General features: G+C 44.2%; 1 protein-coding gene across 1 annotated transcript in view; it reads right to left on the bottom strand.

The window, feature by feature from the left end:
• gfra4b (GDNF family receptor alpha 4b) overlaps positions 1–26924 on the bottom strand; it is a gene marked incomplete at both ends in the record, with an annotated part of 36745 nt that extends 9821 nt beyond the window's left edge. Inside the window, 5 exons of the mRNA XM_080840349.1 lie at positions 1956–2069; positions 3234–3579; positions 5179–5259; positions 5756–6031; positions 26882–26924. Coding sequence (XP_080696475.1) covers positions 1956–2069; positions 3234–3579; positions 5179–5259; positions 5756–6031; positions 26882–26924 — 860 coding nt within the window. The remainder of the gene's footprint in view (positions 1–1955; positions 2070–3233; positions 3580–5178; positions 5260–5755; positions 6032–26881) is intronic.
• Between the last annotated feature and the right edge of the window lie 172 nt (positions 26925–27096).

Genomic DNA, 27096 nt, shown 5'->3' with positions numbered 1-27096 from the left:
TGGGAAGATAAAGATATGGAGGATCATTTTAAGTCATACATCTCCATGACGCACACATACAGCATAGCCCTCTCTCTGATGCAATGCGGTGTTCAACTCATGAAATGAGCCTAAGGCACACAGGCAGAGGAATGATGCTTCTATTTGAAACATCTATTTGAACATCCTCTTCCCCCCAGTTTTGCAAAATTAGTTGCCAAAAGTAGTACTCTCGGGCAAGCAAAAAGCTCTATTTGTTTGTGCTGAAGGCAAAACTTTGGTCTGGACACCTTGCAAGTACATTTCATATTCCCAGGTGCTGTTCTAGTGAGCATGAAAGAAAAAGGGGTCATTTGTAGAGGTTTCAGCACTATTGCCATCAAAGGCATTTTACAAAGAGGAAAAACACATTCTTTACTTTTCAGACAAAATATCCAGGACCCCTTTTAGACACCTACATGCCTCTCTCTCTCTCACACACACACACACGCACACACACACACACACACACACACACACACACACACACACACACACACACACACACACACACACACACACACACACACACACACACACACACACACACACACACACACACACAAACACACCAGACAAATAAACAAACAGACAGACACTGACACACAAACATGCACTCGAACCAGACAGACATACACACACACACACACACACACACACACACACGTACACCAGGGATTCCATCAGACTTTAATTATCAGTTTTTGCATGGTAAAATGAAAAACTGGCCAGTCAAAATAATAATGCATATCCTTAAATTAGTGTTAAACCAAAGCCAAATCATATCTTATTGTTATTATCTTATTTTATAGACTACTGCAGCCAGAAAAATCCCACCGCTTCTTACTCCTATTAAACAGCGTGAGGGATTTCATCCAATCATGCTTTATTCTCCTCACATCATGGTGATCAGGTAATGAAATTGTTCTATTTCTATGAGGAGGGCGTACTCTATTAGAAAAAAATCAGTGGCTCTCTACGTGGAGGGTGTACTCTTTTTGAAACATCGGTGGCTCTCTGGGTTTGTTTGATAGCACAGTATAGGTTTATTCACTTGACTGGGGCAGTTCTGTTCACCAAAACCACGTTTTGCTGTTGTTGACAAATAAACGATATATGGGATTCATCTTGTTGCATAGTGCCATTACTTTGATAATAACCTTTTGTGATCATAGCCTCGGCTGAACTTGCTGCGTAGGTTATGAGGGATCAGGAGTTCACACCGATTTAGCTAGCAACAGTAACCGATGCATCATTAGTGTTGTCCTTTTTCTTTTGCATTGTCTGGCATTTGAAAGCTACACTTTAGTTTCTTACTTTAGTTTTACATCTTTCGCCTAGTTCTTCAGTTTCATGCATCCACGCAGCACATTGTCAGTCCTAGGAGTACATTACATACATTATATACTGGAGTCCCAGTCCTTTGTCAACCTAGGAGTACATTATATAGGTTACATTATATTTGCGTTAGAAACATGTTATTGGAACATGCACTGGTACGTTTCTAATTTGTCTGGTAAAATATTTTTTTTTCCGAGAAATAATCCTAGCTGAAACCCTGACACAGACACAGACACTGTCACAGACACAGACACAGACACAGACACAGACACAGACACAGACACAGACACAGACACAGACACAGACACAGACACAGACACAGACGCACACGCACACGCACACGCACACACACACACACACACACACACACACACACACATACACACACACACACATCACGCAGACACTAACACCATCTCCCTCCCCTTGCGTCCTTTCCACCCGGCTCATTTTCTGCTTTCTTCAACGGCTAGTTATCTCATCTCTTTTCTCTCTCTCTCCGTGTGCCTTTCTCCTTTCTCGTTCCATCTCTGACTCCAGAGACCTTACACCTTCACATCTCTTCTCTGTCTATGTCTCTGTCTCTCTCTCTGCACCAACCTATCAGTCCGGTGTAGGCGATGAGACAAGCAGCATGGCTTCCCTGCTTGCAGCCACTGGCTGACTGCTCATCCGGCAGGCAGTCATACTGGAACTGGGCCAACCGGGACCTGTGAGGGGGACAGAAGAACAGAGTCACGGCAGGGATCAGGAAGGGGGGGGGACAGATACACGGACAACATATACAGACATGTATGTACACACACACACACACACACACACACACAGATGTGGCATGATAGGGAACGAGTTGTTCACGTAGTCAAACAAGGGATCAGGGATGCTGTAGCAAGGAAGGTGAGGTAACATTGGGGGATAGTGATCAAGATAACTACTATAGCCTTCTATACACAGGTACACACACATACACACGCAATAATATATATTCAGTGTTGACTGCTCTAAAGAGATCTTAAATGAGACAGAACTTGGATGGCTCCAATTATTTGGTCGTCAAAGTGCCCTTCTCTGTGATATTTTGGGAGGAGTTTCAAGTGGGCTATCAATAAGAAGACACTGTTGCATTTTATTCCTTGGCTTCAGCTCATTAGTGTGACCCTCGGGGGGCGGTTGAGAGTGCAAATGACGCTGGCGAAACCCAGAGTGCAAATAATAGGCTGTGAAACCTCCCACGTGATAAATCTGTGACAGTTATGCTGTTCATGGGTGTAAAACCCAGTCTCACATGATGATAAATGAGCTCCTCACCAAGATGAGGGCCAAGGCCAAGCGGTCTGAGCTACACTTTAAATTTGTTTTAGTTTTTTTAGAGTAGAACACACCCTGCCTGACATGACTGACCTTGCACTGTTCTTGTAAATAAATGAAACAAATGATCCATATTTGTTTAGCATAATCAATGTTCCCACGAGCTTCCTTCCGACTGAAAGCAGGCATCCATTTCACTTTCGTTTTGATGGCTTCTGCAGCTACTCACACGTCTGACTCAGGAGGGGAAAAAGACCTGAGGTTAAGGCTACCTTGACACGGGCGGGGGGGGAGAGTTGACCGAGGGGTGGACTTCAGCACCAAAGGCAGGTGAGGGACAGATAGTAGGTTGTGCATAAAACCAACAAATAAACAAAGTAAATGATTCAATAACTAACTAATTAACTGACTGAGTGATGAAGTGGCAAACTAACTGAATATTTCCAAATTCGCTGGAGAGGCCTATGAATACCATAAGTGGTCATAGAGTAGTGTGAACAGGGCACCTGACTCATGACCTGAGATTCTGATGTTGTCTGAGGTAACACGCGAGTGGGCGGACTGACCTGCACACGTAATCAGCGTTGCAGACCCTCATCTGAGTCAGGCAGCTGGGCTTCTCCTCGCCCTCGTAGGAGCAGCCGGGCACCACGGTCTGGCGCCGGCGCTCCGAGCAGGCCGTGTCGCTGCAGGGGCAGAAGAGCAGCCGATGGGTGTACTCGGCGGGTACGCGGTCGAAGAAGCGACGCAGCGCCTTGTGGCACTTGGGCTTGTTGCAGAGGCCCGAGCGTGACGAGGCCTTGATGCAGGCCGACACGTACTCGGTGCGCAGGCGCTGGCACTCGTCGTCCACATTGCACGCCTTGGCCGCGTCTAGGCAACGGTTCACCGCCACCATACCCACATCGGAGTCTGTTTTGGTTGGAAAAGACCGTGTTGAGACCAATATGAAGTATGGGAGGCAGTAAGTATGAAGATGAATTAAGTATGTATGAAAATAGAGTAAGAAAGCAAATAAATCAATAATTAATAACAGCCGTTATAAGTACAATAACAAGCAGTCATATCTATAAAATAGATAAATGTAAAATAAAATCTGGTGTTTTGTCTGTTTAATCATTCAAGGGATTCCATTTATCTCTTGTTCATTATGACCAGTCAAGCAGTAGTACTTTTAAATGGCTTTAAGACTAGATAGCCTTTAGAAGCCTAATTATAACTTGATTTTCACTCTATTGGCATTACAAATTAATTTAAAGGAGCTTCCGTGTCACTCCACTATTTAAACTCTTCACTCCCTTCACTTCCTTGTCTGGCCTCGTTTCGTAAAGGACTTTACCCTGAAGACACAAGCTCCGAGACTGTTCCAATCCTGTGTTCGTTCTCTAGTTCAACTCTGACTTCCAGGTCACCTTATCTATCCGCATTCTCTCCATAGCTTACCTAGTTTGCCTTTGTTTAATCTTTAACTTCTGAAGGTTGTAATTGTGGACATTTGACTTCTGAGACTTATATTTGAGGACTTTTATTTCAAGTCTATTGTGTTCTGTCCTCCCTGCCAGTTCTACGTTTGTGTTCTCCCCGTTTTTTCCCCTGTGCCCCCTGTTCTGGCTGTATCCAATAAACTCTCTCTACCTACGTCTCTGTGTTGCCTGAAGTCTGTGACATTCTGTGGCACAAGTGGTTAGTGCATGGAACTTATACAAATGGATTTAATAGCTGACAGTTAGTGACAGATAATGAAGGTAGCAGATCTATTCCTGCAACTGAAGTGACCTTAGGAGATCTCTCTTCCTCACGTGCAGGTAAGAATGTGGCAGAACATAACAGTCCTTGTGAGTCGGCTGTTGAGTGGTTGTTTACCATCACAACCAAATTGAAATTGTTACAGTAAATGACTCATAGGCAGCCATGAAATTATATTTAGGCATGTTGTGTTTGAATAAATGCCTCCAAATCACAATTCATTGATTGAAGCTATCGGGGGAACACACTCAAAGGCGGGAGGAAATGAAAATAAACATCCCATCTCTCCGCTCCTCTCCTCTCCGAGTCTATTGGATATTTGTGTGGAGTCTTCTCTGCGTCTGTAGCCAGCAATGTAAATACGGATATCACACAGGGTAAATAAAATCTGAGAATAATTTTGACCAACAACAATCTGTGGAGGATATTGCAAAGACAAACTAATAAACATGCCCGTGAAGGCCTGGTTCTTCCACTCCAGCACTGTGTTAAATTTAGCCTCCAATTACATGCAGGATCCAATGCCCAGAAACAAACACATCTTTTTAAATAAATGAGCCTAATTGTGCTCAGACTTTTGGCGATGCTTTCATTTGCCAATGTGCCTGTGGGATAAATAGTGGAATTCTCTCCGCCTTGGGGCTAGCCCGTGCGTGGTCAGCATGGAAATGATAGGTTGACCAAAGTTGCCTTTGAGGGGGAGGAAGAACATTTTAAAAGTTATGGCTCATACTTTTTTGTGTGTGTGTGTGTGTGGCAACTTACCTGCAGTGATGGAGGCCAGGCGCACGTAGTCATAGCCCTTCTGCACTGCCTCGTAGGGATAACTCTCCACCAGGTTAAGACCTGAGAGAGCAAGAGTTACGGTTAAGGTTGCAGCTGAATGCCATTCTAACGGCTGTCATTAAAAGATAAAGCGGGCGGAAACAGCTTTGGCTATTGCTGAGGCAGCTGTTTAATGTATGGCCTATGGAAAGCTTCCCTGCCTCTTGCTGCCGCTCCACTAGACCTGCTACATCAGCATGCATTGAGGTGCACATATAACGGATCCCTGCAACACCACAGCTCCAGGACTAGCTCCCACAGACTCAAGTGATGTCAAGACAAAATATTATTGCATTTCTATTTTATATTTTGTATATGTTATTGTAATCTGTATTTAACAGTATGTTAAGTATGCGGTGAGTCACTCTTCCTTAAAGCATGTACTCTTTGAGCCAAATGAGAATGATAACCCTGGTATAATCAGCCCCAAAACCACACTATAAAATTCACTTTGTGCAATGACTGAGCTGAGATCAACAGGTAGGTGGAGCACGGCAGTAAAAACATGGCATCTGACCGTGAATGCCGGACTGGTGGAGACTCCAGTAGATGCTCAGGCAGTTCTTCTCCTTCTTCATGCCCCTCCGGCACTGGCAGCCGCGTAGGGGGCTGGAGAGCAGAGCCGACACGGCGTTGGCACACTGGCTGCGGGCGCCAGGGCCCAGCTTCATGCTGCCGTTGCCCGCCACACATTGGCGCAGCGTACGCAAGCGGGGGCTGCAGGTCTCGTCGCTGGAGCAGGAGTCCCCGGCCAGCATGCAGTCCGTCCCAGCAGACAGAGCCTCCTGAAGGGCTGTGGGACCAAGGGGTGGACATTAACACCAAAGGCAGGCATGGGACAGATAGTAGTTGGTGCATGACACAAACTAATAAACAAAGTAACTGATTAATTAACTAACTAATTAACTGACTGAGTGATGAACTGGCAAACTAACTAAATATTTCCAAATTTGCTGGAGAGGCCTATGAATACTATGAGAGGTCATGGAGTAGTGTGAACAGAGCACCTGACTCATGACCTGAGATTCTGATGTTGTCTGAGGTAACACTTCCTTTTTACATAAAGGCTGCTGATGAGTTGAGATTAACAAGGGTAAACAAGAATCATTTCAAGGTTTGTACCACATCATATAATTGTCAAATAATTGTAAGTTCTTCAGATGCATATGCTGAGAAAGGCACGGCAATGTAGGAGAGCAAAATAATGAAGTCAAAACAACAGCTAACCTATTCCATGTGCATGCTGTGTTTCTTTCTGCATGTCTTTCCCACAAAAGGCTTCTTTACACAAGTCTAAGATGTGCAAGATGCTTGCTTTGGAAAAGCCTCTTCTTTCTGAGAAATCTTTGCTCAGCGAGTGCATGTTTCAGGGCAAAATAGTTTGTCTTTATTTAAGTTTAGAATTTAGTTTAGGTTTACAGAAACACGTACGCTCCAGAATGTAAGAGAAATGGCTGGTACAAATTATGTACAAGCTGCACCCCAGTCAATTGGCCCTGAAATTTAATTGCAACAGACAATGGCTCAAGGGCAGATTTAAACAAGGAAACAGCAAACGATTTCCAAGCAGCACCAGATTTATGCCAGTTCTGCACCTTAGCTCTGGCATGCCAAACATGTTTCTTGACTGAGCTAATATACCTCAAAGCACACACCACACCGCTGATACATAGCAGTACTCCAAAATGATCCTTTAATGACTTTGACAGTCTCACTCTTTCTTTTCTTTTTACTTTACATTTTTGCTACTCTCTGTGCTTGGCCAAGATGGCTCAATGTGTCAAGACAAGCACGGAGAGCGCCATGCTGCAATCAAGATGTCACAGGATGTTGGGCTCTCTCCAGGCAGGTGAGTGTGTGTGTGGTTGTGTGTGTGTGGGGGGGGGGGAGCACACTGACAAATGATTCACCTGGCTCCTCTCTGCAGTTCCCTGGTTGACATTTGGTCTGATTTCAGTTTAAAAAGATCTTCATTCCTTTAACCAGAATGAAAAAAGTTGTCACGCGTCACCGACATACATTACATGCATGTAGGTGTGGGAAGGGCTAGTTTTGTAAATTAAAGCACACAACTGTCTTCTTGACTCAGGCTTCTCATGGCTGGGGGAGAATATCTGCATGTGTGAAATCCACAGACACAAGACACACACACACACACACACACACACACACACACACACACTAATGAAACATGAAGTACAAGACAGATTGGGTCAGAGGTTTTGCATCTTTAGTGAACATGTGTCAGTAGTGTTCTCTCATGAGTAGACTATTGGGCTGAAGCACGGAAAACAGGCAGGCACAGAAGTGCACGATGTACAAACATATACTGTATGTTGAGAAAGTAGATCCCCCTAACAAACTAATCAGTAGTTGATTGAAAATATCTATACATAATGTTGTGCTTTATATGACTTTTCCATAGGGAAATTATATCATTTTCAGCTGAAAGCTTTTGTAAGTAACACAAAGCAGGACACCAAAGACAACATATCTGTGTGTCTCTAAGGGGCTGAAGTTGGATTTGATTCCATGCTTGAAACCTGGGCAACAATCTTCCATAGACACCACCTTTATTGCCTTTTTAAAAGCCCTTTTTCTCCATAGGGAAACCAACCTCCATTGTGACTTGCTCCATCCTGCTTTCGGAAACTATGAGGCAAAAATTGCTCTGAGTGCCGTATCGATTTCCACAAGACAATCTGCGGCGCCGGGAGAATCCTAAATAGCTGCCATGATTGTACAGGCGAAGAGTACAATCTTGTGAGTCTATGTTCCTACTCTAATCCTGAGGATTATTGACCCTGTAGCTCAGCGTGCCTCTCTCACACTGTGGCTGAGTCGACCCGCCCCCCACGCCCCCCCCCCCCCCCCCCCCTCCCCATCGGACACAACAGGCCGATGCAGTATTGACCAGGGAGGGGATCGGCAGCACAGTGGGCACAGGGGAGATGGGGCCTGAGTAAGGCAAATGCACAGGTGGACAAACACATTTCATCAGGTTTGGAGGAACACGTCTTGGTCTTATATATCAATATAGGAAAGTCTGGGTTTAGCTCAAATATAATAATTTATTATAGTAAATGATTAAGTCAAAAAAGGTATAATGAAATTATGTAGAGTATAAATATATGAATAAATAAATGGACAAACATGAATAGTAAATAAACAACTATAACAATAATAAATAAATAAATCATCAGTAAACGGCATGAAGTGGTGTATCCTGTGCTCTCTGTAGAAGTGTGATGGGAAGGGAAACTTGTAAGATCATTTCTCACAATCTGGTGAGGACTGTCAGACAGTCTGATGAGCTTGAAGGTGGGAAAGCCCTGACTGTTCTCCACTCTCTCGCACTGGTGTCAGTTTTGTGCTGCATTGGCAGAAGCCGGGATAGACACCATACATCACAAATGCAAATGAGACTTGATTTGACATTTCCAGTAAGCCCGTCTCAATGGAGCAGCCGGGTTTAGCCAATTAACCATGTCAGTAATCAATTCCCCCAAAGCATTGGCTAAGTCTTCACTTATCCTGCCACATTAATCACCCTCAGATTAGCTGATCAGTTACCCAGATGCACTGGCCTAATGGTCCACCCTGGATTGAATGAGATTAAAAATGAAAGGTAATGAACTCTGCTGGAATGACACTGAAGAAACTCCTTACCTCCTCCTATACCTGCGGCACCCTGTGGGGAGGGAAAGTGATTCTATGATTAAATGTCAAATCATAGTTTAATCATCACTATCTGTTTGCCGCATGTGTGTGTGTGGTTTAGCTCTTTGGGAATACGGAAAAAAACGTCCATCTTGAGAGAGTGTCATAAGCATCAAAACCAAATGCAGACTGCACCTGTACTCTTGTACTGACACATGGGCAAACGCTGAAAACTATCACTTCAAGTAATCATTTTCATTGAATTGCCTTCATGGCATTGGATAGTTCTTTCTAACAACATGGCCACCTGCGTAGTTTCAATTGGACGTAGCAACAACAGGAGACTATTAACTCACAGTGCGCCACAGCAGCAGTCATGACCCTGTTTGAATGACAAGTTTAGAGGAAAAGCAGCATTTATTCATTCCGTAGGTTTGAGTGTCCTGAGCGTGTGGCCATTTTAAAAGCTTGTGATTCAGCCTTATTAGCGGCCCATTCCTCCCTGCTCTTGTCAGGAAATGGAAAAGATGAGATGAGATGGCAGGACCTGGCTGACTTATCCCCATTCTTGACCCATTCCAGCTCTCATTTCTACCAATCAGAGCAGCTTGTTGGTCTCTGCTGTAAGTAAGACATCTACACCAGACCACCTTGATGCCATTAGAAGCTAATTCTGTGTGTGTTTCTGGAATCATGTTAAGAGAGTAAAACCCACTGGTGACATCATCCGTGCAATAGAGAAATGTGATCTGAAATATGCTATTTCACTTTTAAAATGGCCTACCTACACACTTCCAAGGGACCTTTAGCTTTGATCCGCATTACGTAACTTTAACATTGCAGTGGGCTGCTAATGGCTTTAGCCTGATGGACTTAAAGAGAAGTACATAATGGCTTGAGAGCTTACAATGTTCACGTCAGTCTCTTATAAATGTCACTTTTACATTATGGTGACGGTCTTTTTATAGCTCCATATGAAAAAAAACACAGGCTTCAGAGAACTGATCATTTCCATGATTCAAAACATTTCAAATAACATTTTCCTTGAAACATAACAACCCCCTCTTACTTTTTCAAAGCTTTTCTAAGACCAGAAAAACTCAGGGAGTGCAGGTACTATTAGCGTTGCACACACTAACACATTAACATCAAAGGCAGAACCCCCCAAAAAGACAAAGCAAAAATAAAAAACGTTTAACTACTTGCTACTACTTTGTGCTGAAATGTGCTTCTACAGTCTTTCTGAAAGACATCAAACATATTCAGGTAGACTTGAGAGATGGCCAAAAGCAAAGGCTTACATTCCTGTGAAATGTTTTGATGGAGAATCTATTCAGACAAATTGAGTTTCAAGGGAATTATAATGCGTGGTGGTCAGAGTTATATCCAAGCCCACAATGCTACTGCGGTGTTATTAAAAGAAAAGCATTCTGTTCATTGTTCACAATCACTTCAGCAACAGAGCCACTTTTCCTCTGAACAGAGTGACCTCATCTTAACTCACCACTGCGCAGAAGACCCACAGGACATAATAGCGTTCTGCAAATTCCTGCATTGCAGATCGCGATTAGCCTCTGCTACACGCCATTCTTTGATTTCAATAGTCATTATTTAGACATTTCACAAGGACTGAAGCCCGAAAAGACTTGCTCAAGACCTTGCTCCTTGGGATATTATCTTAACAAAAGGATTAAAGAAATGATTGCAAGCCTGACACATTTCCACCAGCAGCACCCAGCACCCTATGCATCAGTGACGAAAGTCTAAAACCAGCCGGGACCAGGACTGAGGGATAAGCCTCCCGCTGCTTAATTGTGTTCTGTATGTAGCCTGGGCCTCCATGCACCCACCTGCCAGTCCCCCATGGCTACAAGCCATTGACTAATATGGGCTTTGTGATTAGTCAATGTCCATTACCTCGGGCAGGACATGATCCTGGTATAATCTCACACGAGTATGAAAGAGCTCGGTTCAGGCTGCCTGCGTCTGCTTCAGGGACCAGTGGCAAAGAAAACACTTATGAATTGCCATTATTCCTCTCCCTGATTTTCCTGCGTGGCACTTAGATCAGATAACTCTCGTCACGGCATCTAGATGGAACGGCCTCGAAGCCTCGATGCACCTATACACTTCTAGTGATTTTGGAGTGCGTGTGAGTGCAGAGCTGCAAATCTACGCAAAAAGGTAGAGATGGAGGGGGAAGGATAAGATCTCACTTCACAAGAGATCTGAAACACTGTTGCAATTCAGCCTGAGAGGAAAAAGGGTCCTGAGAAGAAGAGGGGAAATAAGAACGGAAACACACACACACACACACACACACACACACACACACACAAACACACACACACACACACACACACACACACACAAACACACACACACACACACACACACAGACACACACACGCACACACACACACATACACACAGACACAGACACACACACACACACACACAACCACAGAGTCATGGCTTTAATGCAATTGTATGGAGGTGTTAAATAAACATATAGCTGTGATCTGCACGAATCCTGACACTGTGAGAATGTCCACACTGGCTCACTGGCACAGTGGGTCATGCCTTAAGGTCCCGGGAAGCGCTGGACCTGCTCTAAACAACACAGCTGCAGCGGTCGCCAAGGCCTGGGAAGGCTGCCAAGGACAGTCCCCGTGAGGGCCGGTGGCAGGCTCTGGAGCGGGCACAGTCATCTGGGGCAGTACCACCACTGACCCCAGCACGCTTGTTTATTCATTGGCCTGTGCAAGGGGAACTAGCTCTGTGATGGCGCCACATACACACACAGCAGCAGCAGCAGCAGTGATCTCCCAATTAGATCCACGCAATTTGCCACAGCAGAAGGTGAAAAGCAACATTTCAGCGATTTAGCCAAGCTAATAAGTAGGACGTGTGTCCTGACAGGGAACACTTAGTGCAGCTAGGCCGTACACATGAGGATACCAGACAGGACAAGCTGGCAAAGGATAACCTTGATCGCTTAAGTATGGGCAAACAGTCGTTAAGACTATTTGATACTTGGGAACAGTGTTGGTGTTAGGTATGTGTTCTCAAAAGAGCCGCAAAAGTGTGTGTTTGGATACCCCAAGACTGTGTATTAATGTTAAGAAGAGAAACAGTAGCCAAGCCAATAGTCAAGCCAATGAACAGTGCATCTGTTTTCATATGACTGGGCTCTATTCTTCAGATGACCCATTATGCCAAACAATGCCTTTTAAATGGATGTAAAGAAACCTGTGCGTGGGGATGCATGGTTTCCAATGCTAAAATCGTAGAGTGTGATGTGCCCTGGCAATGCTGAAGCAAAATGTATGCCTTGTGGGTTCTAAGGGTTCTTAGTTCTAAGGGGCCTTGTTCTTGAAAGGAGCGCTTCAGACAGGTACGGGGCCGTGTTGAAAAAGAGTAAACACATTGTCCAAACACCGACATGTTGCATGGGCCTCATTTGAGATTCAAAGCATGCGTAGTTCCAAGGCTGCAGCAGGCTGAGCAGGTTCAAGTCATCATAATTGCCACCTGAAAGTCGTTCACACAATAACTTCCCTGTCATGACAAAGCAGCCTGCCATATCTGCCCAAACAACCAGGCCCAAGTGTCGATACCATGAATATGCCAACGAACAGCAATTCTCTTAGTATGAAAAACTGAGCGCCCCCTTTTTTTCTGTACCCTTTCCCGGCCCATCTTGGTGGCATTTCATTTGATTCATTTCTCTGACTTGAAAATAGATTTTAATTATAATATTGTCTAATGGAAAGAAGTTGCAGACGATTTGCATGAACCATGGCAGCCTGTGAAAATGGAACCTCAAGGTCACAACACAATGGGCGTTTTTATCGCAAAGCACCAGTGGTGGCATTATGGTAACAAAGAGCAATGGTTTCTAATGTTGGCAATTAACTTATCAGCACACAGTCTTTCAGTCAGTGAATATGAGAAGGCGACACGTCTGATTTATTTTTCGTACAGAGATAGTGAGAAAGCTATTGTGCGTTGGGAAAATGTCTGCCATGGAGGATCCGCAGCAGCCGAGCGTCAGGGCTGAGTGCTTGAATGGGTCAAATGGCAGTCCCAAGCTCTGCATCATCCTCTCAAAAAGAAAAAGATACATTTTTCACTCTCACGGATGTTCAACTCTTTATACATACTTAGAAAGAAGCTTTATTCCCCTTCTTTTTGGTAGGTATCATAATGAAGGCCAAGGTTTCTTTGGTATATGAGAATACTTTGAGAAGGCTTTTTTGAAACATCTTGGGCAGAAAAAGAAATTCTATTCAGCCCAGACGGGTTGTCCTCAAGGCAGGCGATAAATACAAAATTCCACCAAGGAGTGGATCTTGGGGACGGCCCAGTGTTCCGAAAGCCCAATATTCCGAAATCTCAATATTCCGAAAAATAGTCCCCCTGGCATAATTAATAAATACTTTAAGTCGCACAAAACATGCACAGCATTTAATTTGCGCAGCGGAGGGGAGATGCTCATCGGGCTATCACGCATATCACTTTTCCTAGGCAATATTTGTTAATTTAGCCAACTCTGGTTTTGAATATAGGGTACCGTTCATGCGAAGGAAATCACCGGCAGATTGTCGCAGGACATTTCAAGCACTGAAAAAGCATGCATGCGTTGTAAGATAAAATCAAAATGTATCAATATAGCATGCATAAAATGTAAAATGTAAGACCAAGAAAAAAGTAAGACCAAGAATACAGCAGGCCATCACTCTGAATGTCAGTATGAGAAAGGGTGGCATCCATAGACAGGAAGAAACACTTGACACATAGACAGGAAGAAACACTTGACATTTCAATGTGCAGACCAGCAGTTAAGAATACAGAAGTACTTATAAGGAAAAGTGCCAAAACACCTTGTAATCTACTGTGTACAGAGGGGACCAGACGGTATGTCACCATCCCATGATCATGGGGGGTGGCTTGTGGGCCCAGAGTGACATCACTGGGCTGGGGCTTTAAATGTTAGAACATTGTCTGTATCAAATCAGAATCCGGGTTCTCCAGCCGTTGGTGTGGTGCTGATGTAACATTATTGACTGCACTGCATTGACGGCTGAATTGTATCATCATTTACCAAGTAAACTTATCTTGCTACAAAAGGAGCTTCGTCCGGTGTCTCCTCTCTTAAACCAGCACGCAGGTATAAAAAATACCATCGCGATGAAAATGCCATGTGTGTATAATAATAATCTGAATTAAAGTACATGCTTGTGAAATGAATGCATTTATATGATTATGATTGTGTGTTCAATTCATTGGGTCGGCATGGGGGCTGTAGTGGTTCACGTTACTGTGCTCACAATTTCTGAACAGCGGGCTGTCGGAATAATGGCCTTTCAGAACATTGCCATGAACCGTGGATCTTGGGCATAGGCGTAGAAACATATTCTTCTCTGACAGGGGACATTTGCATGCACCGATCACCAACCATCACTGCCTGAGTCTGATTTATCTATCTGGCAAAAGAATATCATGCTCCTTTTTTTGGAATAGTGGTGCACTATGCCTCCATATATCTGTACTAGCAAGGAAACAAGCCTGTGTTGTGGGTTAATGCAATTAATATACTTGAAGTTAATATCCTGACAGGCTTTGAAAAAAGAATAAAACTATTGTTTTAGAAGGTTAAACCTCTTTACAGACTCAAGCACCTGGGAAGAGGTCGTCTAATTTGTCTGAGTTGACTTAAATGGCGTCAGCTGTAAACAAATGGTATTCATCCTTGTATTGTTATTTCTGTTCAGATTATGTAATATAATAATGTAATATGTAACAAATGATAATTAGACATTAAACATTGCTCAAAACGTCCCATATCTTATGCACTCTCCATTCATGTATCATACTGCTCTTGTGTTTTACACCCCTGTTTCTCACCAGCCCTGACCAGTCTTAGTCCAGTCTTTTACTTCAATAGAAGATAGAGGTGCATTCTCCTGCTCCTACAAGTCACAACACAGCGTGTGCCAGAATGGCTGCTAAAATGTTTAACATTTAAACTCTAAGATTAAAAGATCTAAGATCGTTTCAGTACCCAGCTCTGCATTTGCCAATGTGTTCCATTAGATGAGTCGAGATGATTAAAGTGAATAAAGTGAATGTGAATCACATATAACGAATGTAACACAATTTCCATGCCAGGCCTGAATACATTCTTCAGAATGGGGGCATTTATTGGATAGGCGACATTTGATCTCGACAAAAAGAACTTGTTGAAAAATCCCTTGGCTCTGCATGTTTCATCTAGTGGAAGGTGGTCCTTCTCTGGGCCGACCTAAATGAAGTGACTGACAGCGGTATGGTGGCATGATTTAGAGTAGTGCTCATTACGGAGGTGCTCACTTGGACTGCAGTTAGGTGGCAGCTCGGACCTTGTGGTATATAGATGGTGCAGGGGAGGCTGGAGTGGAAGCACAAGTTAAAGTGGCAGAGCCATCACACCAAACTGTCTGTCACCAGGGGGACGCCAGCTGTGGGAAGAGGAGGAGGGTCTGTGCATGCTAAACACCCTGTCAGTTTGAATGATAGGCTCTTGCGCTGATGAAGGACCACGCCGCACGTCAAGCTCTCCTGGAGGCCTTTGGTGCTTGCTAATCAGGGCGAGGTAAAGTCTTGCACGCATTCAAAGGAAACACTAGCCAGACATGCGGTAAGATTTGGGGAACTTTGATTCATTCCTGCTCTCTGATGCAATAAGACCATCTCAAAGCGAGCTGGTGTTAGCTCTCTCTGTTTCTTCATCTCGTGGCTCATTGTAATCCCCCACCAATCCACTGTTTGCATCATGAACCATCATTACAAGGTTTAGAGTGCTCCTACCACCTTGGAGTTATCAGAGATCATTTCTCAGAGCATCACCACAAACAAAACGTGTGTACAAACATGAAACTATGAATATGCAAATGACTGTGTACAAACAAGTCATTGTGAACAAAACTATTGTCTCTCTCAAAGTAAATATTTCTAGTTACACAAGAAACAAAGCAACATATTCTCAGGGAGGATCAACACAAAGGATTTATATTATCGACCTGGAGCTTACAGACCTTGAGACTTAGGCCTCTTCACGACTTTAAAGCGCTCACTGATGATACATGAGTGAGAGCTCCTCAGTACACAGTTTAAACACATACCTGTATTTAAGCACCTAGAATATCTTTACGCTTGGCTATGATGTTAAAAGACTTGAAATAAGAGTCCAAATGATCTGCCATGGACTTAGAATACAGGTATGAACCACAGTGTGTGATAATCTGATGCCATCACATTATAATTATACATCTGTTAGCATGTAGCCACTGATGAGATATGAACCATCATTACGATAGCTCTAAGGGCACTTCATCACATGTACAATGGAGGGTGTGGGGCGTTGTTCATGTCAGTAAAACAGATTTGTCAACCCATCGTGATTGACGTCAGATCACAGGCATGGAGCCTCGCGTGCAGACGACACTGAGCAGATTCAGGAAGCCGTACTGAACGAGTCCCCGTTCTGGCAGCAGTTCTGAGCTGAGCGAGACCCGATGATGAGCCCTGATACTGTTGCTGTGCTCACGGCCCAGCCTGGGCGTGGGGCTGATAAGATATCATGCCGGAGCCAAATCTGCGCTGACGCTGAGCTTCTAAGAGCCCCGCAGGAGGTATTACGCCCCAGAGGCAGCACTGAGCGAGCTGTGAGACTGGTGGCACACAATCACAATACTGCTGCACAGTCGTCCGAGAAGGATACCAATGGTGTGTCGACAACCAAGAAAAGTCTAGACAAGGTCTCAAAGGAGAAAACAGCAAACCCTCTCTTTAGGGTTGAAGATCGGTCAATGGACAAGATAAAAAAAGAGAAAGAGACAAAGAGAGAGAGAGAGAGAGAGAGAGAGAGAGAGAGAGAGAGAAATGGAGCTTTCAGAGGATTGCAGACCTCAGAATAGCCTCAGGGGAAAAAGAGAGATCAGCCACAGTGCCACCGCACACACGTTCCTCTAGGTTCAGCAGGAACATCCCCACTGTGAGAGGGTGTGCTGTGGTCCAAGAGCATCCACAAGGCTCCACTCTTGAGGTCTATTGAGTCAGATCTCACAAAGACACTGACTCTGAGGCATCGACCCAAAACAAAGTGACAGGGAACAGGATAACAGTATGATTATCTGGATATCAACATCACCCAGTGTCAGCCCAGCCAGTCCTGCAGCAAAGGCACGGCGAAGCTTGAGCAGAACTGTCCATTTCTAGTTGCTTTTAAAAGCAAGCCTTTGAAACATGGTCCTGCTGGGATGCAGGTGTTTAATGTCTGCACCAGAACCATTAGCCACTCCTGGTTCTGAACTCTGCCCCTCCATGCTGTGTAGTAACCTGCTACCACTGCACAATTAATCACACATCAAAATGACAAGCACTGCGCCAGTAACATGTGCGAGAGGGAGTAGGGTCATCAACTCTGGGTCTTAAGAGGAGCAAGATGGCTGGGAACACAGTCAGATGTCTCCCTGGTGTCCCATTTGCATACTGTAAAGGTGAATTGCAACATGGGATTATGGCAGGAGCAACCTGCTTACTTGCCATCGGAGACAGCCGGCAGGTAAATGAACCAAACGCAATTCCCCCCGCTCGCCGAGGTGAAAATCCTCATCATCTTTAACAGGTAATTTTCTTCAAATGCTGTTTACACGTACCGCTTGCAGAAAAATAATACACATTTTAATATACAAGTGAATTATAGGAGAACGTATTATGTGCCGTGTTTTACATAATTCCTTTCCTGTTGGCTTTTAGGGCATTAGATGCATTATTTTGCATCTCCATGAAAAACAATTGCCTTGCGGTTGATATTCTATTACATATTCTAATTTAAAAGACATTGATCCGTAGAAGCAGTCTGCATAATAAATCTGACTTATTATCAAGTAAATGAATAGTTTATAATTGAAAAGTAAACTCTTAAATTGAAGTCCACCGGGGCAGCCGTTTATGTTGGCTCAACCACCGATAACAACAGCGCACTGTGTGTCCGTCCTCCACACACACAATCTCCAGCCCACTGTGTGTTCCGCCTCCACAAACACGATCTCCGGTACCCGCTCTGCCAGATGACAGTCGCAGCATCTCCTAACCAGCCATTAATGCTATTCAGTAAGTATCACACTGCATAAATAATGATCATGTGTCTGCCTGCAGACCTTGTCTCGTGAAGGACGAGGTGAAACAAACAAAGCAATAAATGACTGACTAATTACAGACTGACTGCCGCCACCGCTGCCGCTGATGACCAAATGAAAGCGTGATATGTTTTTTCTGGTAATGAGACGGCGGTTAAATGAATGACACTCTGACACACTGACAGGTCTGAGCTCATCATCTCGCGGGGGCTGCTGCATTGCCTCCTGATTGCACTCACAATCAGGTGGACATATGGGTGGGTGTGTCTAGAGGTGTGTGTGTGTGTGTGTGTGTGTGCGGGTGCGGGAGTTTGTGTGTGCATGTGCCTACAAGTGGATGTTTAACCATTTGCGCGTTTTTCAGTAACCAAACATGTACAGCCTATATGGTATTTAAATCACAGTGAGCTCATCGTTTCAGCCCCTTCCACATTCCATTTCCCTCTGAGGCCACAGTGGCACAAACTGATGCAAATTAGTACTAAAAATTCAGCCTTGGGAAACGGTGTTGAGTGGTGCAGAGGCCCGCTGCCTTCCAAGGCCCTTCGCCTCCTAGTGTCCTAAGGCCTGCGACGGGTAGAGTGCCTTGAGACAGCGCTTATTGGTAATACAGTATAAATAATTAAAATGGAATTGAACAGGCCCCCTCCAGGGATTTCATTATTCAATTATAACGACCTAGTGAAGGCCACCTGTTTTTCACGATAATCAATGTCCACGGTGCAATCAGAGGCGTGTTTGAGAACATGTAAATGCATTTATAGACTCAAATCCAAAAGGACTTCTCATTACAAACATGTCTTCAACTTGGCCAGATTCAGAACTTCACAGAGGACCTGACGGACGAGAGGCTTTTTACCTCTTGTGTTGATGACTTACAACAATGTCACTGTAGGACACGCAGGGGCCGAGCACGGCGGTGATTCGTGCTCATTCGTCAAAGACGCCGGAGTGAAGAGAGTGTGCGTGCGGTATGGAGCTTGGCCCGTGCGATTTATTCCTTCACACTCGCCACCCAGGAGCAAGGAAATAAAATATGATCCGTCGTCTCCACATGCACAGCAGTGTCAGGGACGGCGACGCCAATTCAGCTTCGCTCTTTTATTTAAGGCTGAGGGAGCTTGTGAGAGACATCGCCCTAATGGAAACACTCCGTCAAGGAGAAGGACAGGGCCGGGTGGGTGCTCTTCTTTAACGCAGAGACGCACCAAAGAGCAGTCAGATATAAAGTTATCCCACTACAGTTTCTCTCCAGCACCAGTGTCTCTGTGGCCTGTGAGAATAAAACATAATAAAAACATAACCCCTGCTGTGAGATTACAGTTGATCATAACAGGTCTTAAGTACAAAAAGCACTTCTGCCTGCAGAAGGAGGCATTTTCATGGAAAGAACGGCTCTGCAAAAGGCCCCTTGAGGCTGTCGAACCATATGGCAATGGCAATGGTTTCTATACACCGGTCAAAATAAATGAGAACTACATAAAAAAAATAGATTGTAACAGTTCTTACAGGCACTGGGTAAACACATGAGGGGATCAGCCAGTTAAGCTAAGTGTGCGTCTGCTAATGTGGGAAATGTGTTATAATTCATGATGTTCAGAGGCACTGGGTGTGATTGGAATGTGTACCTGCAGGCCCTGACGCAGCCACTAACCACTGGAAGAGCATGTTGTGTAGCTTCCCATTTGCATGATATTCAAAGTGGTAAAAATGCATTTACGTTGTTTACTGCACAAACATTACTCGGGTATTAACCTATAGGTACGAAAAAAACTTTTTTTGTCACACAAACCAAAAATAATGGAACATAAAAATTCATGCAGCAAATATATGCTATATCACTTCTTCTAAGGCAACTAGCGACAATGAGCATTTGTTACTAAAGAAGTGCCAAAGCCTCGACAAACTAAAGCTGGATTTGACATTCACTGCGTAGAAGCATATTTCCTGTGCACACACACCACTGTCAGTGTGAAGCACGTACAGCGAGTGCCAGACAGAATGAGTAAAGACTCATGGGGAGGGAGAGGGCCTCCCGTGTTTGCCAAGCGCTGGCTCCGGTTTCATTCAGCTGCTTAAGTTCGAATCAGACTTAATTCCACTCCAGCCTGAGTAAGTGGGAGGAAGTAAATAGGCCTAATATGGAGTGATGGCTCTCCTGAGGATGGATCTGCAGCTACGGGAAGCCCCTGTCCTGAACAGCGCCTCACTCAGGCCTGTCACAAGCGTGACGCGTGACGTTCCACTCAGCCCTGTTCATTTGACTTTAACCAGCCACAGCCCCAGCCAGATGAGGGAGGACCCTGAGAGTCATGAAAGACGCAGATCACTTCATCCACCACTGCAGCTTTGCCAGTGTGTAGAACTGAAGACACTGTAACTGTAACGCTTTGCAAGTCTGCAGCTCTGCATATTACGAGGCAGATTGGACAGAAAGGAATTAGGTGTTTACATTATTACCTTTAAAATAACTAAAGGTGCTGAATCCAATAGATATCATTCAAATCTAAATAATATAGATGGCATGGACATGATGATGAATTTGCTCTGTACACAGAAAAATGACTGCGTTTGAAATTTGCCCCGTGGTGCCTATAATTTGGTTTGGCGTAATAGCTGTGTGTTGCTGTGTTTATGTGCACTGCCTCCTTGGCATTTGATCTTTATGTTCCCCAAAAGGGAACTGATAAACAACTGTGACTATACAGTGTGCCATTTTAACAGCAGTCATGTCTCCCATCATTTACCTGTGTGTCTGTGTGGGTGTTTAAATGTCAATGCGAATCTGCTTGTGTTCTTGTATGTGTATCTGGGCATGCATGCATCCCTTTGCAATGTGTATGTGTGTGAGTGAGTGTGTATGTGTGTGTGTTTGAATGTACGTGTGTGTGTGTGAGTTTGTGTGAGGCCATGGAGCCATGGTGAGCATCGCATTTGCAGGTTTCTACTCCCCGTGCGCCTGCCTGCCTGCCATAATGAATCAGGTGAGAGCAGGCTGAGATGGCTGCCGACCAGATGCTGCACATACAGCTAAGACAGGTGCCCTCCAGCCGCTTCCTGTCTGTTACCACGGTAATGGTTTGTCCCCCCCCCCCCCCCCCCCCCAAAAAAAACATTCTCCATCTCCAAGCTCCATCCGGGACCCTCCATCATGTCAGCACTACAAGGGGGTGGGGGTGGGGGGGGGGGGGGTGTCTGGGGAGAATTTGGGGTCACAAGAGTTCAACAGTACATTTTTGAGAAGTGCCAACAGGTGTTGTGAGGGTTAAAGTACTCCCCTTGTGTCCTGTTGTCTTGTGCCATGCTAGCGCCATTTACTATTCTGATGGAGGCACCATACAAGAAAAGAAAACAAACCAAAGGATGGTCCGAGACCAATCGTTTTATGTCCTGTGACTGTGATGAGACCATGATTAATTTCACTGCTGTGATTAATTAAAGTCCTCTCAGTGTGAGAGATCGACTGCATTGCAGCGCGGAGCAACAATTCAAATGTTCTGTGCACAGTGTGGCCTGCACACACTGATAAAAGAGGATTTTATGTGTCAGGAGAATTGCCACGTAACTCACCTCTGCCCACTCACACGCGCATTCAATGTCCACATTTTTTTCTCTCCTCTCATCGTAATGAACTGCCACGGGTAAGCAGCCCACAGTCATGTTTATGAAACAGAGTAATTATAAAGAACATAATACATTCATAGTGGAGGATGTATAGCTCTGGCCCACAGTAGGGAGAGAGGAGGCCATTCATTCAGCCTGTCATATAGACTCAGCTCTGACCACAATGTGATCAGACAGCTGCATCCATCACTGCATTACCACAGACATCCTCTTAGTGTCAGCTCACAGTGAACCAGGGACTTCAGTGGCATCTCACCCGCATCATTTTTTCCATCAGATATGCTTTATTCTTTATGACTCGTATAGTCCGTACGCTCTCATATACTGGTGTGTAAAAAGTGATACAAAAGAGCATCTCCTGTCGTCTCCGCTTTTCAATTCTGATTGGTGTCTTGGTGGCTAAAAATACACGCAGGCATCAGTTAGTCACAGGTGGGGCGGAGGCAGGTAGGAAGGGTCTTTTCTGGAGACTGGTGAAGTCGTGTGAGAAGATGCCTCAAGGGACAAAGAAATAGCATCTTAGGATGTGTCACTGCATCTGTCAACAGAAGTAAACTTGTCCCGTCTCGGAAAGAGAGAGTGGGAGAATAGGCCAGTGAGCTGAAAACCACACCTGGACGCCATTTTGACTGCAAGTGGACAGACCCTTCAAGAGGGACAGACCAATGTTTGATATCTAATTTCCCTCAGAACCCGAAACCATAGAACAGGGTACTTCGGAGCTGCTCTGAAGGAGGGAAGGCACAGCACTGGAAAATGAAACCGCTGGGAATACTTTGCTTGCTTTTATCTCTGGAAGCAATTGTGTATTGGTGGCCTCTAAAAAGCAAGATATCACCAAGAATAACACTCGGATTGAGAGCACCAAATACTCCCTATATATACAGTATATATATATATATCCCTAAAGCATCTCATAGAAAATGCTGAGAAGACTTAAATCTCTGGAATCAGCCGATTTAGACCCCAGAATAGTGCTGCCAAAAGTTTCTGTTTGTTCTTGGAAAGGCTGGCACTTGTTTTGCCGAAACACTAAAGCCCTCCATTTGAAGTTGTGTCACAGAGGCTTCGCGTCTATCCGCCAGGAGAATATCTCCCTGTGCAACTGTCAGCAGATGCTCAGCTAATGAGGCTCTGTTTGGCCCTTGGAGGACACCGTATCTCTCTAACCCCAATGCCATCTCCTGAATTTCTGAGCAGGCAGGCAGGGTGAAGAGTGAGAAGGGCTAGCCTTTTCTATCCCCAAAACTGAAACCCCTCAGCTCTACTTTTATGAGTGCAGTTTCAATCTGTGAGCTCATTTCCAGTCCAGTGCACCACAGCCATTTTTTAAAATGACCTGCCACAGAGATGAATCCTGACCAGCAAACCTGAGGGTTCTCAGCTGTGACTCCATCTAACTCCTAGTCTTATGTACTGTTTGGAGTTATTAGACTTTAATATTGTAGGCAGATGATTGTGTGCAGCATTGAATAATGTCATGAGAAAAGGTCACAGCCATCAAACTGACTGATAGAAGATGAATGTGCTGGCTCAGAGTTTAAGGCAACTCAAATTAAAAGGCGAGGACACTTTTTAAAATGGGCACTCCGTGGTTGAGGAACTGACGGGATGGCACAGGTGGTGGTTTTTATTTTCCAAAGAACTGGAAGCGAGTCCCCTGCTGCTCTTAAGCATCTGTGGTAACGACCATATAAAATGGACATTTATTTTCAAAGGGACTGTGGCAGGATCAAATTGCTATGTTTCAGAATTGAAAGAAACGCGTAATTATTTTACTGAAACAGAAAATAAAAGGGTTTAATTTACTTCTCCACAGTAACCTCAATCAATACCCTATTTTATCAGAAAAAAAATGTGTTATGTTGTTTTTCAACGACCGTCTGGAGCCTTTCAGTACTTTTACCTCTGTCGTGGTTGTGTAATGGTTTGCTTTAGCAATTACTGTTATGACTACGGCTATAAAGTGTATGTTCTGAGATGCATGGGGGGGTGCTGGGCTTGAGAAACCAATCATTCTTGTCTAAAACAAGAAAATCAATAAGAAACCTTTAGCTGGAGTAGCCACACAACACGTCCACTGTTATCATGCATTGCCATTTCAACACCTCTTCCACTCATATACAGATCCTAAGCTACTTTAATGAGAAAGGAGACTGGGCATGTCTGGATAGCCGCAAAGGCACTAAGGGCCTTGACAGACACTGACTACTGCAAATGTAAATTCCCCACATTTACAATTTCAGCCCAGATAACTGTCAAAGGCCTGCAAACATTGGGTGATTTATTAGATGTTTTTTCCACTTCATTATCTTGGCACAACAATTTCCCACAGTTAATTTCTTGCTATGCACCTAATACCCACTATTTCAAAGCTTTCTCTCTCACCTTTTATAGTTTTGTTATCACTCATATTTTAAATTGAAAATGGTCCCTCGATTCAATGCCACAGGAGATGATTCTTCATCTATTCACAGTGATCCATTAATATTCAGTGCTATCAGCTCTACCTTACAGCTGGACGGGTTTCCACAGATGACGAGGTGCTGATCTGGCCGTGATGGACTGGAGAAGTGTTTCCAGCACAATGCTGTTGGCAAATAATTAAAAGAAAGCCCTAGGAGTGGGGCACACTGCACTGTGCTATTGCAGTTAATGCAGTATCGTTTATTCCCTATGGATGTGTCACTATGAGCCCTGGAGCACATTCGTCATGCAGATATGATCAATGCTTGGACTGTAGTTTCTGGCAGCGCTTCCTCCTCTCAAGGAGGGGGGGGATGCAACTTAGCCAAGTCAAAGCCATCTGAAGGCGGTGTCCGGCTTCACAAGGATCTCGGCATGCCGGGCCACCACTTCTCGGTCGAGAGAACACTGGGTCGGGGGGTCTAAGGGTGGACACCTCACGAATAAAAAGACAACGCGACCTGTCAGCCTAAGTTGCTGAGGAGTTTAAAGTGGCGTTTCACTTGAGTCACAGACGTGTGATCCGAGGCGAGTCACAGCATCCTTCTGCCCCTAATGTCACATCTGATAAGCTCTGTCTGAGACCAAAGCGTTGGAATGGAGTCAGAAGCGTGACTCGTTCAAAAGAATAATCCAGCACAGCTGTTCGACAAAGAGAAGAGCAGCGTGAGATGAGATCGCTAATCCATAATGGCTGCTGATGGATATTTACAAAGGGCCTGAAAAAAGCAGGCCATATTTGCACATTGCTGTGCACACGACTGGTTCTAAAACCAGCAATTAGGTGGAATAATACTCTTTTTCTGCTATCCAGCCTTACATTATGAATTCCCTTGTTCTCTCTTTCAAAACAAAGTTAAGTATTTATGCCTTTTCATCTGACGTTCCTTTAAATGGAAATGAGTTTGTTTAGTTGAAGATTGAAGCCTTTGCTCTCTTAGAGTTCTAATGAGTGGGGATCCATAGTCATCAGATGGCATGTCAATCAGGCCAGGGCCCCAGTGTCTCACCCGGGTCCACTGGAGGATACTGCCTTGCTGAGGCAAACTGCAGAGGATGATGCATTGAGAAGTCAAGGCCATGCTAATAACCATAATGATATTACCCCACCACACAACAAGGTCAGGATTAACATGTGTCACTGTGCTGGTGCTTGATGGGTATTGATAGTTTCCTAGCTGTGGCAGTCTTAACTCACTCAGTGCTGAGGTGGAAATCAATTACATGTTCAACTGATCACTAGAGTGAAAGCATCCCTGAACAAAGAGCAAGAGACTGCGTGAGAGCACAATATGAAGAGAAGCGTGAGTCAGAGTGATGATAATACTGAGACGGCCATTCTCAAGGCATCCAATACCACACAAGAACTTGTGGCTGCATGTCTCTCACTCTGTAGGTGACTGTATGAATTTTGCTCTAAATGTGAATTTATCATCATAGGTAAGGTACTTTCCATCAGGAAATGTAGACAAACATTTTAAATCATTCACCTGCTGACTAGGAATAAGAGTGTGTGTATGTAATTATTGTGACACCCTTGCAATTCAACTTCATTGAAATTATGTGAAACAGCCAGAGCGTTAAATTGAGTGATGAAATATCTTCGTGCCTCTAACACATCCATATAGATGTCCACCCTCCTGCCTCTAATGATGGAAATGTCTGCTGCACAGTAATCATATAAACCATTCGAAAGCCCCTTTGGACCATTATATAATCAGTGAAAAGGTGCAATCAGCAAATATCAAAGTCAATGTTGGGTCTCACTCGTAATATATGACTCAGTTAGCTGTGATGGAAATGTATTGTCTGTGTTTATGCAGTAATGTATGCTTGTCTTCTGCTAAATGAAAAGGTAATCACTGTTGCAATAACCCCATGGCGCCTTGACAGTGGCATGTGTCAGACAAAGAGTATCTGAAGTGCAATCAGCAGGCACATTTCTGTTGGCGGGAGTGAGGTCCTCACCTCGTCTGCTCCGTTGCTAAATGAGTGCTTAGAGGTTTTGAGACACTTCGTGACCAACTGACAGAGAACCATACCTAGTCTTGTAAAGTAAACTTTAACATGGCTGATATGACATTTGTTATAGTGACAGAGCAGGACAAATGTCAGAATAAGAGCAGCTTGGAATGTACATTTCTTCCAGCACCTGAACTCCACAAAGAAGGTGGCAATTGTTTAGCACTAGTACTGGTTCGATAGAGAATACCCCTGAGAATGCAAACGAAATCTAAACAGGTGAATTTGACGTCCATGCTCTCGGAAAACAGAGTATTTAAGAGTTCATAGAGAATCACTGGATTTTTTACAAGTGACCAAGCTCTTTCAGTTTTCACGCAATCAAACTCAAATCTAATTTTAATTCCAGGCAACATTTCCAGGCTGGTGCCTTATAGACGCTTTCGTTCTCTGACATTTTCAGCAGTTATGTGGTGCCTTCATATATTGCATACTGCAGAGGACTCGTGTTGTAACATAAAATAAATCTTAAAGAAACATATGGGGTAAGTTCTGTCACAGTCATCACGGCAACCATACCTGTGTAATACAGAGTCGTACGACGTAATGAGATATGAAAGTAATCCCCACACGCGAAACATCCTAAGTAAATAAAGTTATGCATCTGTATAGAAAGGTACATGATACAAGAAAGTGACAGTACATTTTCAGAAAAAAATGTTGAAGGTAGAAAAAAAAGCACTTACCAACAAATACGATCTGAAACAGGTACAATCCCAAAAGGTCCATAGTGATTTGCGATAGCCTATTGCAGGGCACAATTATTCCAGGAGCAGAATAATCTGTATTTTCACGTGTCTGGATTTATCATGAGACTTATTTTACCGATCTTGTGTGAATACCATGCAAAAGCTGATGTAAAAACATTCTCCTTAATACCCTCTTGTTGAAATATTGAGAG

This window comes from Sprattus sprattus (assembly GCF_963457725.1).
Source record: "Sprattus sprattus genome assembly, chromosome: 6".
Classification (NCBI taxonomy): Eukaryota; Metazoa; Chordata; class Actinopteri; order Clupeiformes; family Clupeidae; genus Sprattus; species Sprattus sprattus.
This window is presented reverse-complemented; position numbering and strand designations above follow the sequence as displayed.